The sequence below is a fragment of the Leptodactylus fuscus genome, chromosome 2 (assembly GCF_031893055.1).
Source record: "Leptodactylus fuscus isolate aLepFus1 chromosome 2, aLepFus1.hap2, whole genome shotgun sequence".
NCBI classification, from domain to species: Eukaryota; Metazoa; Chordata; class Amphibia; order Anura; family Leptodactylidae; genus Leptodactylus; species Leptodactylus fuscus.
This window is the reverse complement of record NC_134266.1, coordinates 247,866,922-247,880,748: the sequence shown is the minus strand read 5'-3', so window position 1 is coordinate 247,880,748 and position 13,827 is coordinate 247,866,922. Positions and strand designations below refer to the sequence as shown.

Below are 13,827 nucleotides of genomic sequence, written 5' to 3'. Positions count from 1 at the left end.
GGCTGGATCCTCCGAGAAGTCTTCTCCATGCAGCGTCCCCGCGGCATCTTCCTGCTCTTCATTCACTCTGCCAGGCATTTGGGCCTGGGCAGAGCCGACTGCGCATGCCCGCACTACAAGAAAATGGCTGCTTACAGTCAAAGCGGCCATTTTCTTGTAGCGTGGGCATGCGCAGTCGGCTCTGCCCAGGCCCGAAGCCTGGCAGAGTGAATTCAGAGCCGGAAGACGCCGCGGGGAAGCTGCACGGAGAAGACTTCTAAATGTAGGAGAAGAACCAGCGTTGATTGGCCGACTGTATAGCATTCAGCCAATCAATGCTGGTTCTGCATCGAACTTTTCCATTTGAATAGCGAGTGGTACTCGATCGAGTACGAGTATTTTGAATACCGTAGTATTCGATCGAATACCTACTCAATCGAATACTACTCGCTCATCTCTACTCCTCACCTGTCCTCTTGGATGGACATTTCCAGATATGTATATCACTGACTGCTAAGATTTTCCAAACACAATGTGGTATTGTGACAAGTTATCACCAAGTAATACGCTATCCATTTTTTTTTAGCCTGTCATGATATTATATTGAATTGGTTTCAAGACAAATTGGAATCCATCAACATAATGGAGATCAGTTAAGTGTGGACACATCAAACCGTGCTCAATGACACAAAGCAAAGGTTGAACAATATTTCTAAGAATGTTCTTTCATAAAAAGAATATATCTAAAAAAAAATTCACAGGTTCGAACTTTCCTGACAAGATGATTATTCCTTGTTAAATTGCATGCGTTTTCATATGTATATATCCACCATATACATGAAATGAAAGAGCTGGAGTCCTGGGTTCGAATCCCAGCAAAAAAAAAAAAAAAAAAAAAAAAAGCGCATTGTGATCCCTATATGAGGCTCACAATCTACATTTTAAAAAACAAATTGCACTTGAAGAGGTTTTTCTGGTCATTTTGGGGTTGGAACTGGATAAGGTCTTACACGTCTCTTGACTTCATTCTAGTGATTAAATACGTTGTGTAATGTGCTCTATAATTCTATAATAATTTTCAGAACTGAAATGTGGTTTAAGATAAATTCTTGGGAAATGTTTTTATGATTGAAATAACCCAAATAATCTGGAATTTTTACAGTAAGCAGGGACATTGTGTACAGCGAAAGTTGCGGCTGTGCCTGAAATCTGCATAAATCATTTGTCAAGTCAGATTTTATTCCTACGATGATAAATCTATTTGACTGCTGGCTTGAGTAATGTCAAATTTGGACTATTTGTAGACTGTTTGTAATATCTAAATGGTATAATAATTCTTTGATAGACAAAGCAGATTGTAATGGTTCCTCCCTTAGTTACTTACAGCATTCCTCGGGATCCATCACCTCATTTGCTTTCCAATGTACTTCATCAAACATATTTGGCCACCCGTTGTTGTCCCCTGGAATAAAGAAGAGTTTATTGGTGGTGAATTGTAAATTACCGACAGATTGCAAAACAAATTGTGGAGAATACAAGACATGTGAGAAGAATTTTAAAGCAACAGGAATTCTCAGTGGGGATATATTTGCAGATATGAGTAGGAATGTATCAGTAGATATCAGCTGGTATCTGCAGAAACATATAAGCAGTAGAGATGAGCGAGTACTGTTCGGATCAGCCGATCCGAACAGCACACACACATTGAAATGAATGGACGTAGCCGGCACGCGGGGGGTTAAGCGGCCGGCTGGCGTCAAAGCGGAAGTACCAGGTGCTTCCATTCATTTCAATGCGTGCGTGCTGTTTGGATCGGCTGATCCGAACAGTACTCGCTCATCTCTAATAAGCAGGTATCAATGGGGGGAAATGTACCAACTAGGGACGTTCACACATGCGCCCTTGTCTGCCCACCAGGTTGGACATGAAGAACTTTGTGCCCGGCCAAAAAATTTGATATCCCCATGGAAAGGATGCATACAGACACCGGCGGTTTGCTTTAAAACAATCAAATGAATGGGTTTAAAACTGAGTCTTCCCCTATGCAGTTTCTATGGGGAATAGAACGGAGACCCGGCAGGTGGACAGGGAACACCCCCTTAGCAGGTATATGAGCTGTTCTGAGTCCTAGCAACTAACGATGGCACGGCTCCACTAATAGAGGTGTATCATTGGAAGATCAGGCAAAGAAGAAAAGTGAGTATGTAGACCCTGTGACTCCATAATATAGGGTCGCCATTCACCAGTGTTGGACTGAGGTGCCTAGGACCAACCAGAAATATATAAAAATATTGCCTGATATTTTTTCACAAATTTCTAAAATGTCGCCAACGATATTTTTTTTCACTACTATTTTTCTGCTAAGTCTTTCCCCCGATTATTTCTATCCTGGGGGACTGTCTATATTCTGCTGCTTGGCTCCTGCATTGAGTTAGGGGCCTATTAGTTATGTGAGCCTGGGATATGTGCCCACACAGCAGTAAGATGTTGCACGATGACTAGTGGATGGAGCTCAGGCAGGAAGGATACTGGTTGGCCTGACTCTACACCTACTGCCAAGTATGTAGTACATAAAAATAAAGTGGGGAGTTTCTTTAATAATTTACCCAGTATATTATACTGATTCACAGCCTGGTTGATACAGTGTACTGTGAATATCTCTATGAAATATATGCAAATCTGTTTACCAGGACGTAATTAGGAAAACAGTGCCTCTATTTGCTGTCTCTTAGAATAGCCCCCTTAACATCATACATGACGTTTATCAATAAGCCTAATAAACATGATGCGGGGATTATTACCAACTAGTATTCCAAAAGGAACAGATTCCCAGCTGTGGACAGCGCTGTTTCAATCTGTTGGATCTCATCAGCACAGCGTAGGGATACTAGCTTGGAAGTATAGAGACTATAGATCAGGGTCAAGGGATAATAACACTCCTTAGGGAGTGGGTACCTTTACAGGCATATGGAGACTTACAAGCCATTTTTGCCCCACTGGGGGATTATGGGAAATACATGCAAATCTCTTTTCCAGGATGTAATTAGGAAAACAGTACCCACATCATGTTTATTAGGCTTATTGAAAAAAGTCATGCATGATGTTAAGGGGGCTGTCCTACAAGACAGCGAACAGAGGCACTGTTTTCCTAGTTACATCCTGGAGAACAGATTTGCATATATTTCCCATAATCCCCCATAGGAATGAAAATGGCTTGTAAGTCTCCATATGCCTGTAAAGGTGCCCACTCCCTAAGGAGTGTTATTACCCCCTGACCCCTATATGTATGAAGTACAATGAGTTTACTTTGTTATGCAAGGGTGGGTTGGAGGCCCACATGGCTCAGGGGCCCAAAGGAAGATTCACCTGTCGGCCAGTATAATCCTGCGCCTTAATGTTTTATTAGTATGGAAAACCTGCAGTGAACATAGTAAGAAGCACTCCAAATACAAGGACACACTGGCGTTATTAGGTTTAATCCCAGTTGTATTATGATTTCTCGATAAGTTGATTTAAATGGCAAACTCAACTCTGCTACATCTGCGCAAGTTTATGACAGAACATTGCAATGAGTAATTGATCTGTTTGATTAGAAATCCCACTGGCTCCAGGCTCGATTAATCACACACTTGTAACGTCTTCATGATGACAACTCAACAGGATTGATATGTAAACAGAGCTGTGCAGAAGGGAGGTGGAGCATCTTGTGAAATGTTCTAAGCTCTGAAGTTGATGACAGCACCAGATAACACATTTTATATTCCTGGTACTCTGAGTAGAAGTCGTCTTTAAAATAATTCGAAAAAAATACTGAAGAAATGTCTAGTACAACTAAAATGTAAGAAGAACTGCTTCCCTGCCGGAAGGGTTAAAATTAAATATCCAATAGAGATAAAATAGATATAGCAGTACTCTCCGAAACATAGTGTAGAACACTGTCAGGGCTCCAAGGAACCTATCTATAAAATATAGTGTAAAACACTGTCATGGCTCCTAGGAACCTATCTATAAAACATAGTGTAGAACACTGTCAGGGCTCCTAGGAACCTATCTATAAAACAGTGTAGAATACCGTCAGGGCTCCAAGGAACCTATCTATAAAACATAGTATAAAACACTGTCATGGCTCCTAGGAACCTATGTATAAAACATAGTGTAGAACACTGTCAAGGCTCCTAGGAACATATCTATAACACATAGTATATAACACTATCAGGGCTCCTAGGAACCTATCTATAAAACATAGTGTAGAACACTGTCAGGGCTCCTAGGAACCTATGTATAAAACATAGTGTAGAATACTGTCAGGTCTCCTACAAACCTATCTATAAAACATAGTGTAAAACACTGTCAGGGCTCCTGGGAACCTATCTATAAAACATAGTGTAGAACACTATCAGGGCTTCTAGGAACCTATCTATAAAACATAGTGTAAAACACTGTCAGGACTCCTAGGAACCTATCTATAAAACATAGTGTAGAACACTATCAGGGCTCCTAGGAACCTATCTATATAACATAGTGTAGAACACTGTCAGGGCTCCTAGGAACCTATCTATAAAACATAGTGTAGAACACTCTCAGAGCTCCAAGCCACCTATCTTTCAATGTCTAGCTGTCTAAGAAAAGCACAGCCAAAGTTATGTCAAAGTGAAAATGACATTCTTATATTCTGAGGTCTTCTTCAATCCTAACCAAACCCACAAACCGCAAACTACTTCTATCTCTATCTGCGACTTGTTTCTATGGAGCGTAAATGTTTTCTAAACCTCTTAAGCACACGTCTTATAGTCTTCCCTATATAGTAACATTCACAATCACACATCACTGCATAAACTACATAATTGGCCCCATATGTAATAAATTCTCTCACTTCTCTGACTTTAAATTCATTGTGGAGGTGAAGAAAGGACAAATTACTGTTTCCCAATGCTCACTAATTGCACTTGGCATTTTCTGAGTCAGTTGAATTGTCTGCACCGAAGAATAAGTTTACAAAATGTACATGAACATGAACAATAGACATGAACTGTCCATCGATAGCCCAAGCAGAAAGTTTAGATATTGCTTATGGGAAAAGTAATCTGTTGAAATTTTGGAAAATTCCAAAAATTTTATCAGGTTTCAAAATATTTTTAAAATGTTTGCTTAAAGGAGTTTCCTATGAACAGAACAATGTGTATTTATGTCGTCAATAAAAAGTTGAACGTATTCTGCAAATATAAGTCATTAAAAAATTTTGCAAAGTTTTAGAGATTTTCTCTAACCATCTTTGCTGTGACAGTCTGCTAAGTTGTGTCAGGTTGGCTAATGGCCTATAATTTAGGTACAAAACATTGGTCAACCAAGAAGCAGCGTAAAATAGAGAGAAGCCTCTAATATGTCTGGCAAGTTGCACCAAATCTATTACTCAGCATGTGCCACTGGGATAGGTTTGATACATCTTTGCCTGTTTTGCCTAGTTTTATGCTGTTTATAGTAACCTGTTTTTCACATCTACCATCATAGCATGGCAGATGTTGGCACCTTAACCCATTTCCACCAGACGTTGGATATTTAAATATGGCGGGGGCTCAGGAGCCATTGCTGCTGGGTCTCTGCTGTATTAAACAGCAGAGACCCAGTGGGAAAGCCTGCAAACGCGGCATTAACCAGCAATTGTGGGCATTAACCCACCTGATGCTTTGGTCAAAGAAGACCAATACATCAGTTTGGAGTGGATCACCAACCCCAGGAGTGAGATTCGGGGCTGGCAATCAGTTACCATAACAGCTGAGGGCCTATTGAAGCCTCCCAGGCTTGTTATTACATAAGGTCTATTACAGGCTGCTCTATGCAGTCTGGAATAAATCCTTAGCAATTTTACAATGCAATGCAATGCATTAGTATTGCATTGCATTAGTGATCAGTCCCCCTGGGATTCAAGGATGTAGACAAAATGTTAAGAAGCAGACCTTCAAATCATCCCCCTTTCCCAAACGCATATAAAAGTACATGAATAAGGTGAAACACGAACACATTGGGTATCCTTGTGTCTAAAACAGTCAGTCTACAAATTTATAAAAATATTTTTCCCATATGGTGACGTTTTTCGCAGGTTTGCCTCATATAATTTTTTTTGCAAAAATTAGACCCAAATTGTATAAATGAAGAGTACTTCTGGCTCTCCCCAAAGAGACACCTTATACAGCCCTGTACATAGAAATATAAAAAGTTAGAATTGGCGACTCCAAGAAATTTCTTATTCCAAAGTTTTGGATTTTTTTTAGGAGTAAAACATGGAAAAAAAAACCTATAACTTTGGAATTCTACCCCATGCTATACCATGACATGCCATTTTGGCTGCACAGTGAATGCAGTGAAATGAAAATTGAAAATGGCTGCAGCTGGAAGGGGTTAAATATTACACCCACTTTGGAGCTGTAAGGGTGCCATGTCCACCATGTTACACAGCAGAGACTCAGTGGCTATTCCTTGGGTCATAGTAATTTCTGATCATGGGCATTAACCCTACATCTGCCTTGGTCTGTTACTAAGGGGAAGGGGGTGGTTTCCGCAATGTGGGGCCTTAGCCCTAAAAGTTTTATAACACGTAAACAAACCTCAAAAGCCTATAAAGTACAAAAAGACACCTCACACAACCCCATACATGGAAATATAAATAGTTTTGGGTGTCAGAATATGGTGACTCAAAAATATTTTTTTTACTATTCAAAATTTTGGATTTTTATTGAGGCGTCAAAATATAGCAAAACCCTGACAGCTAATCCTGTTCTGTATTACTATCCATTATCTGTTATGTTATGTAGCCTTTGTCTTTGAACCGCTCTGTAATTCTTGCCTTTTCCAGGCTCATCCATACCATATAACAACTCCGCACTGTGATGTCTGGCTATTACGATTCCGTATATACTCGAGTATAAGCCGACCCAAGTATAAGCCGCCCCCCTAATTTTAACACAAAAAACTGGGAAAACTTATTGACTGAGTATAAGCCTAGGGGGGAAATTCAGCAGCTACTGGAAATTTAAAAAAAATTAATAAGGTCTATTTTATGGGAGATTCTATATATTGATATTGTGGCTGGTCATAGACCCCCCCCCCTCCTAAAAAAAACCTGGTTGACTTGAGTATAAGCTGAGGGGGGCTTTTTCAGTACAAAAACTGTGCTGAAAAAAATCATCTTATACTCGAGTATATATGGTACCGATTCCGATATTTTGATTCTCCCTTGTACTTGGTATGACACTCTTCGAACTATAGAAATGTCACTTCCTGGCTGTTTCCTTTTTTGTTATTTTATTTAGTTATTATGTGCTTTATAAATGTGCTTTATAATTTATCATTTGAAAAAAAAAAATACAGCAAAAACTATATGTTTGCCATTGATTTAATTGAACCAATCTTCATAATATGGGTAACCAGACATTTTGGCTGCATAGTGAATACTGTAGAGACTTACTAAAACTAAGGCTCAACGTTGTGTTTATTTTTGGCAAAATTACAGAACATTTTCAGGCTGAGGCCCCACGTTGTGGAAATGCAGCTTTTCTTGTTGCACATTTTGCTGTGGTTTTTTGTGCCAAAGCCAAGAATGGCTACAAAAAGAATGGGAAAAATAAAGGAAGTAGAGATGAGCGAACACTAAAATGTTCGAGGTTCGAAATTCGATTCGAACAGCCGCTCAATGTTCGTGTGTTCGAACGGGTTTCGAACCCCATTATAGTCTATGGGGAACAGATACTCGTTAAGGGGGAAACCCAAATCCGTGTCTGGAGGGTCACCAAGTCCACTATGACACCCCAGGAAATGATGCCAACACCTCTGGAATGACACTGGGACAGCAGGGGAAGCATGTCTGGGGGCATCTAACACACCAAAGACCCTCTATTACCCCAACATCACAGCCTAACAACTACACACTTTACACACTCAATACCACCTCTCTGACAGTAGGAAAACACCTTGAAACATGTGTATTTGGCACTTGCAGTGAGGAGAGCTTGTCACCAGCAGTGAATTTGGCCCTTGTAGTAAGTTGAGGTTGGCACCAACATTTGTTTTGAAAATCAGGGTGGATTGAGCCTCTAACCAGCAGAGTTTGGGCAAATTCATGGTGGAGGGAGCCTCTAAACACCCCAGTTTGGGCAAATTCATGGTGGAGGGAGCCTCTAAAAACCCCAGTTTGGACCAATTCATGGTGGAGGGAGCCTCTAACCAGCCCAGTTTGGGCAAATTCATGGTGGAGGGAGCCTCTAAAAAACCCAGTTTGGACCAATTCATGGTGGAGGGAGCCTCTAACCAGCCCAGTTTGGGCAAATTCATGGTGGAGGGAGCCTCTAACCAGCCCAGTTTGGACCAATTAATGGTGGAGGGAGCCTCTAACCAGCCCAGTTTGGACCAATTAATGGTGGAGGGAGCCTCTAACCAGCCCAGTTTGAACCAATTCATGGTGGAGGGAGCCTCTAAACAGCCCAGTTTGGGCAAATTCATGGTGGAGGGAGCCTCTAAAAAACCCAGTTTGGACCAATTCATGGTGGAGGGAGCCTCTAACCAGCCCAGTTTGGACCAATTAATGGTGGAGGGAGCCTCTAACCAGCCCAGTTTGGACCAATTCATGGTGGAGGGAGCCTCTAAACAGCCAAGTTTTGGGAAATTCATGGTGGAGGGAGCCTCTAACCAGCCCAGTTTGGACCAATTCATGGTGGAGGGAGCCTCTAAACAGCCAAGTTTTGGGAAATTCATGGTGGAGGGAGCCTCTAACCAGCCCAGTTTGGACCAATTCATGGTGGAGGGAGCCTCTAAAAAACCCAGTTTGGACCAATTCATGGTGGAGGGAGCCTCTAAACAGCCCAGTTTGGGCAAATTCATGGTGGAGGGAGCCTCTAACCAGCCCAGTTTGGACCAATTAATGGTGGAGGGAGCCTCTAAACAGCCCAGTTTGGGCAAATTCATGGTGGAGGGAGCCTCTAACCAGCCCAGTTTGGACCAATTCATGGTGGAGGGAGCCTCTAACCAGCCCAGTTTGGGCAAATTCATGGTGGAGGGAGCCTCTAAAAAACCCAGTTTGGACCAATTCATGGTGGAGGGAGCCTCTAACCAGCCCAGTTTGGGCAAATTCATGGTGGAGGGAGCCTCTAACCAGCCCAGTTTGGACCAATTAATGGTGGAGGGAGCCTCTAACCAGCCCAGTTTGGACCAATTCATGGTGGAGGGAGCCTCTAACCAGCCCAGTTTGGACCAATTAATGGTGGAGGGAGCCTCTAAACAGCCAAGTTTTGGGAAATTCATGGTGGAGGGAGCCTCTAACCAGCCCAGTTTGGACCAATTCATGGTGGAGGAAGCCTCTAAACAGCCCAGTTTGGGCAAATTCATGGTGGAGGGAGCCTCTAAAAAACCCAGTTTGGACCAATTCATGGTGGAGGGAGCCTCTAATTAGCCCAGTTTGGACCAATTAATTGTGGAGGGAGCCTCTAACCAGCCCAGTTTGGACCAATTAATGGTGGAGGGAGCCTCTAAACAGCCCAGTTTGGGCAAATTCATGGTGGAGGGAGCCTCTAACCAGCCCAGTTTGGACCAATTAATGGTGGAGGGAGCCTCTAACCAGCCCAGTTTGGACCAATTAATGGTGGAGGGAGCCTCTAACCACCCCAGTTTGGACCAATTCATGGTGGAGGGAGCCTCTAACCAGCCCAGTTTGGACCAATTCATGGTGGAGGGAGCCTCTAAAAAACCCAGTTTGGACCAATTCATGGTGGAGGGAGCCTCTAAACAGCCCAGTTTGGGCAAATTCATGGTGGAGGGAGCCTCTAAAAAACCCAGTTTGGACCAATTCATGGTGGAGGGAGCCTCTAACCAGCCCAGTTTGGACCAATTAATGGTGGAGGGAGCCTCTAAACAGCCAAGTTTGGACCAATTCATGGTGGAGGGAGCCTCTAAAAACCCCAGTTTGGACCAATTCATGGTGGAGGGAGCCTCTAACCAGCCCAGTTTGGACCAATTAATGGTGGAGGGAGCCTCTAACCAGCCCAGTTTGGACCAATTAATGGTGGAGGGAGCCTCTAACCAGCCCAGTTTGGACCAATTAATGGTGGAGGGAGCCTCTAACCACCCCCAGTTTGGACCAATTCATGGTGGAGGGAGCCTCTAAACAGCCAAGTTTGGACCAATTCATGGTGAAGGGAGCCTCTAAAAACCCGTTTGGACCAATTCATGGTGGAGGGAGCCTCTAACCAGCCCAGTTTGGGCAAATTCATGGTGGAGGGAGCCTCTAAACAGCCCAGTTTGGGCAAATTCATGGTGGAGGGAGCCTCTAACCAGCCCAGTTTGGACCAATTAATGGTGGAGGGAGCCTCTAACCAGCCCAGTTTGGACCAATTAATGGTGGAGGGAGCCTCTAACCACCCCAGTTTGGACCAATTCATGGTGGAGGGAGCCTCTAAACAGCCAAGTTTGGACCAATTCATGGTGGAGGGAGCCTCTAAAAACCCCAGTTTGGACCAATTCATGGTGGAGGGAGCCTCTAACCAGCCCAGTTTGGACCAATTAATGGTGGAGGGAGCCTCTAAACAGCCAAGTTTTGGGAAATTCATGGTGGAGGGAGCCTCTAACCAGCCCAGTTTGGACCAATTCATGGTGGAGGGAGCCTCTAAAAAACCCAGTTTGGACCAATTCATGGTGGAGGGAGCCTCTAACCAGCCCAGTTTGGACCAATTCATGGTGGAGGGAGCCTCTAAACAGCCCAGTTTGGGCAAAGTCATGGTGGAGGGAGCCTCTAAAAAACCCAGTTTGGACCAATTCATGGTGGAGGGAGCCTCTAATTAGCCCAGTTTGGACCAATTAATTGTGGAGGGAGCCTCTAACCAGCCCAGTTTGGACCAATTAATGGTGGAGGGAGCCTCTAAACAGCCCAGTTTGGGCAAATTCATGGTGGAGGGAGCCTCTAACCAGCCCAGTTTGGACCAATTAATGGTGGAGGGAGCCTCTAACCAGCCCAGTTTGGACCAATTAATGGTGGAGGGAGCCTCTAACCACCCCAGTTTGGACCAATTCATGGTGGAGGGAGCCTCTAACCAGCCCAGTTTGGACCAATTCATGGTGGAGGGAGCCTCTAAAAAACCCAGTTTGGACCAATTCATGGTGGAGGGAGCCTCTAAACAGCCCAGTTTGGGCAAATTCATGGTGGAGGGAGCCTCTAAAAAACCCAGTTTGGACCAATTCATGGTGGAGGGAGCCTCTAACCAGCCCAGTTTGGACCAATTAATGGTGGAGGGAGCCTCTAAACAGCCAAGTTTGGACCAATTCATGGTGGAGGGAGCCTCTAAAAACCCCAGTTTAGACCAATTCATGGTGGAGGGAGCCTCTAACCAGCCCAGTTTGGACCAATTAATGGTGGAGGGAGCCTCTAACCAGCCCAGTTTGGACCAATTAATGGTGGAGGGAGCCTCTAACCACCCCAGTTTGGACCAATTCATGGTGGAGGGAGCCTCTAAACAGCCAAGTTTGGACCAATTCATGGTGAAGGGAGCCTCTAAAAACCCGTTTGGACCAATTCATGGTGGAGGGAGCCTCTAACCAGCCCAGTTTGGGCAAATTCATGGTGGAGGGAGCCTCTAAACAGCCCAGTTTGGGCAAATTCATGGTGGAGGGAGCCTCTAACCAGCCCAGTTTGGACCAATTAATGGTGGAGGGAGCCTCTAACCAGCCCAGTTTGGACCAATTAATGGTGGAGGGAGCCTCTAACCACCCCAGTTTGGACCAATTCATGGTGGAGGGAGCCTCTAAACAGCCAAGTTTGGACCAATTCATGGTGGAGGGAGCCTCTAAAAACCCCAGTTTGGACCAATTCATGGTGGAGGGAGCCTCTAACCAGCCCAGTTTGGACCAATTAATGGTGGAGGGAGCCTCTAAACAGCCAAGTTTTGGGAAATTCATGGTGGAGGGAGCCTCTAACCAGCCCAGTTTGGACCAATTCATGGTGGAGGGAGCCTCTAAAAAACCCAGTTTGGACCAATTCATGGTGGAGGGAGCCTCTAAACAGCCCAGTTTGGGCAAATTCATGGTGGAGGGAGCCTCTAACCAGCCCAGTTTGGACCAATTAATGGTGGAGGGAGCCTCTAAACAGCCCAGTTTGGGCAAATTCATGGTGGAGGGAGCCTCTAACCAGCCCAGTTTGGACCAATTCATGGTGGAGGGAGCCTCTAACCAGCCCAGTTTGGGCAAATTCATGGTGGAGGGAGCCTCTAAAAAACCCAGTTTGGACCAATTCATGGTGGAGGGAGCCTCTAACCAGCCCAGTTTGGGCAAATTCATGGTGGAGGGAGCCTCTAACCAGCCCAGTTTGGACCAATTAATGGTGGAGGGAGCCTCTAACCAGCCCAGTTTGGACCAATTCATGGTGGAGGGAGCCTCTAACCAGCCCAGTTTGGACCAATTAATGGTGGAGGGAGCCTCTAAACAGCCAAGTTTTGGGAAATTCATGGTGGAGGGAGCCTCTAACCAGCCCAGTTTGGACCAATTCATGGTGGAGGGAGCCTCTAAACAGCCCAGTTTGGGCAAATTCATGGTGGAGGGAGCCTCTAAAAAACCCAGTTTGGACCAATTCATGGTGGAGGGAGCCTCTAATTAGCCCAGTTTGGACCAATTAATTGTGGAGGGAGCCTCTAACCAGCCCAGTTTGGACCAATTAATGGTGGAGGGAGCCTCTAAACAGCCCAGTTTGGGCAAATTCATGGTGGAGGGAGCCTCTAACCAGCCCAGTTTGGACCAATTAATGGTGGAGGGAGCCTCTAACCACCCCAGTTTGGACCAATTCATGGTGGAGGGAGCCTCTAAACAGCCAAGTTTGGACCAATTCATGGTGGAGGGAGCCTCTAAAAACCCCAGTTTGGACCAATTCATGGTGGAGGGAGCCTCTAACCAGCCCAGTTTGGACCAATTAATGGTGGAGGGAGCCTCTAAACAGCCAAGTTTTGGGAAATTCATGGTGGAGGGAGCCTCTAACCAGCCCAGTTTGGACCAATTCATGGTGGAGGGAGCCTCTAAACAGCCCAGTTTGGGCAAATTCATGGTGGAGGGAGCCTCTAAAAAACCCAGTTTGGACCAATTCATGGTGGAGGGAGCCTCTAATTAGCCCAGTTTGGACCAATTAATTGTGGAGGGAGCCTCTAACCAGCCCAGTTTGGACCAATTAATGGTGGAGGGAGCCTCTAAACAGCCCAGTTTGGGCAAATTCATGGTGGAGGGAGCCTCTAACCAGCCCAGTTTGGACCAATTAATGGTGGAGGGAGCCTCTAACCAGCCCAGTTTGGACCAATTAATGGTGGAGGGAGCCTCTAACCACCCCAGTTTGGACCAATTCATGGTGGAGGGAGCCTCTAACCAGCCCAGTTTGGACCAATTCATGGTGGAGGGAGCCTCTAAAAAACCCAGTTTGGACCAATTCATGGTGGAGGGAGCCTCTAAACAGCCCAGTTTGGGCAAATTCATGGTGGAGGGAGCCTCTAAAAAACCCAGTTTGGACCAATTCATGGTGGAGGGAGCCTCTAACCAGCCCAGTTTGGACCAATTAATGGTGGAGGGAGCCTCTAAACAGCCAAGTTTGGACCAATTCATGGTGGAGGGAGCCTCTAAAAACCCCAGTTTGGACCAATTCATGGTGGAGGGAGCCTCTAAAAAACCCAGTTTGGACCAATTCATGGTGGAGGGAGCCTCTAAACAGCCCAGTTTGGGCAAATTCATGGTGGAGGGAGCCTCTAAAAAACCCAGTTTGGACCAATTCATGGTGGAGGGAGCCTCTAACCAGCCCAGTTTGGACCAATTAATGGTGGAGGGAGCCTCTAAACAGCC

General features: G+C 44.8%; 1 protein-coding gene across 1 annotated transcript in view; it reads right to left on the bottom strand.

Moving 5' to 3' along the window:
- The window catches only part of RXFP2 (relaxin family peptide receptor 2), a 228,236-nt gene that overhangs the window by 73,229 nt on the left and 141,180 nt on the right, over nt 1-13,827 (bottom strand). The window contains exon 4 of the mRNA XM_075263147.1: nt 1,364-1,441. Coding sequence (XP_075119248.1) covers nt 1,364-1,441 — 78 coding nt within the window. The remainder of the gene's footprint in view (nt 1-1,363; nt 1,442-13,827) is intronic.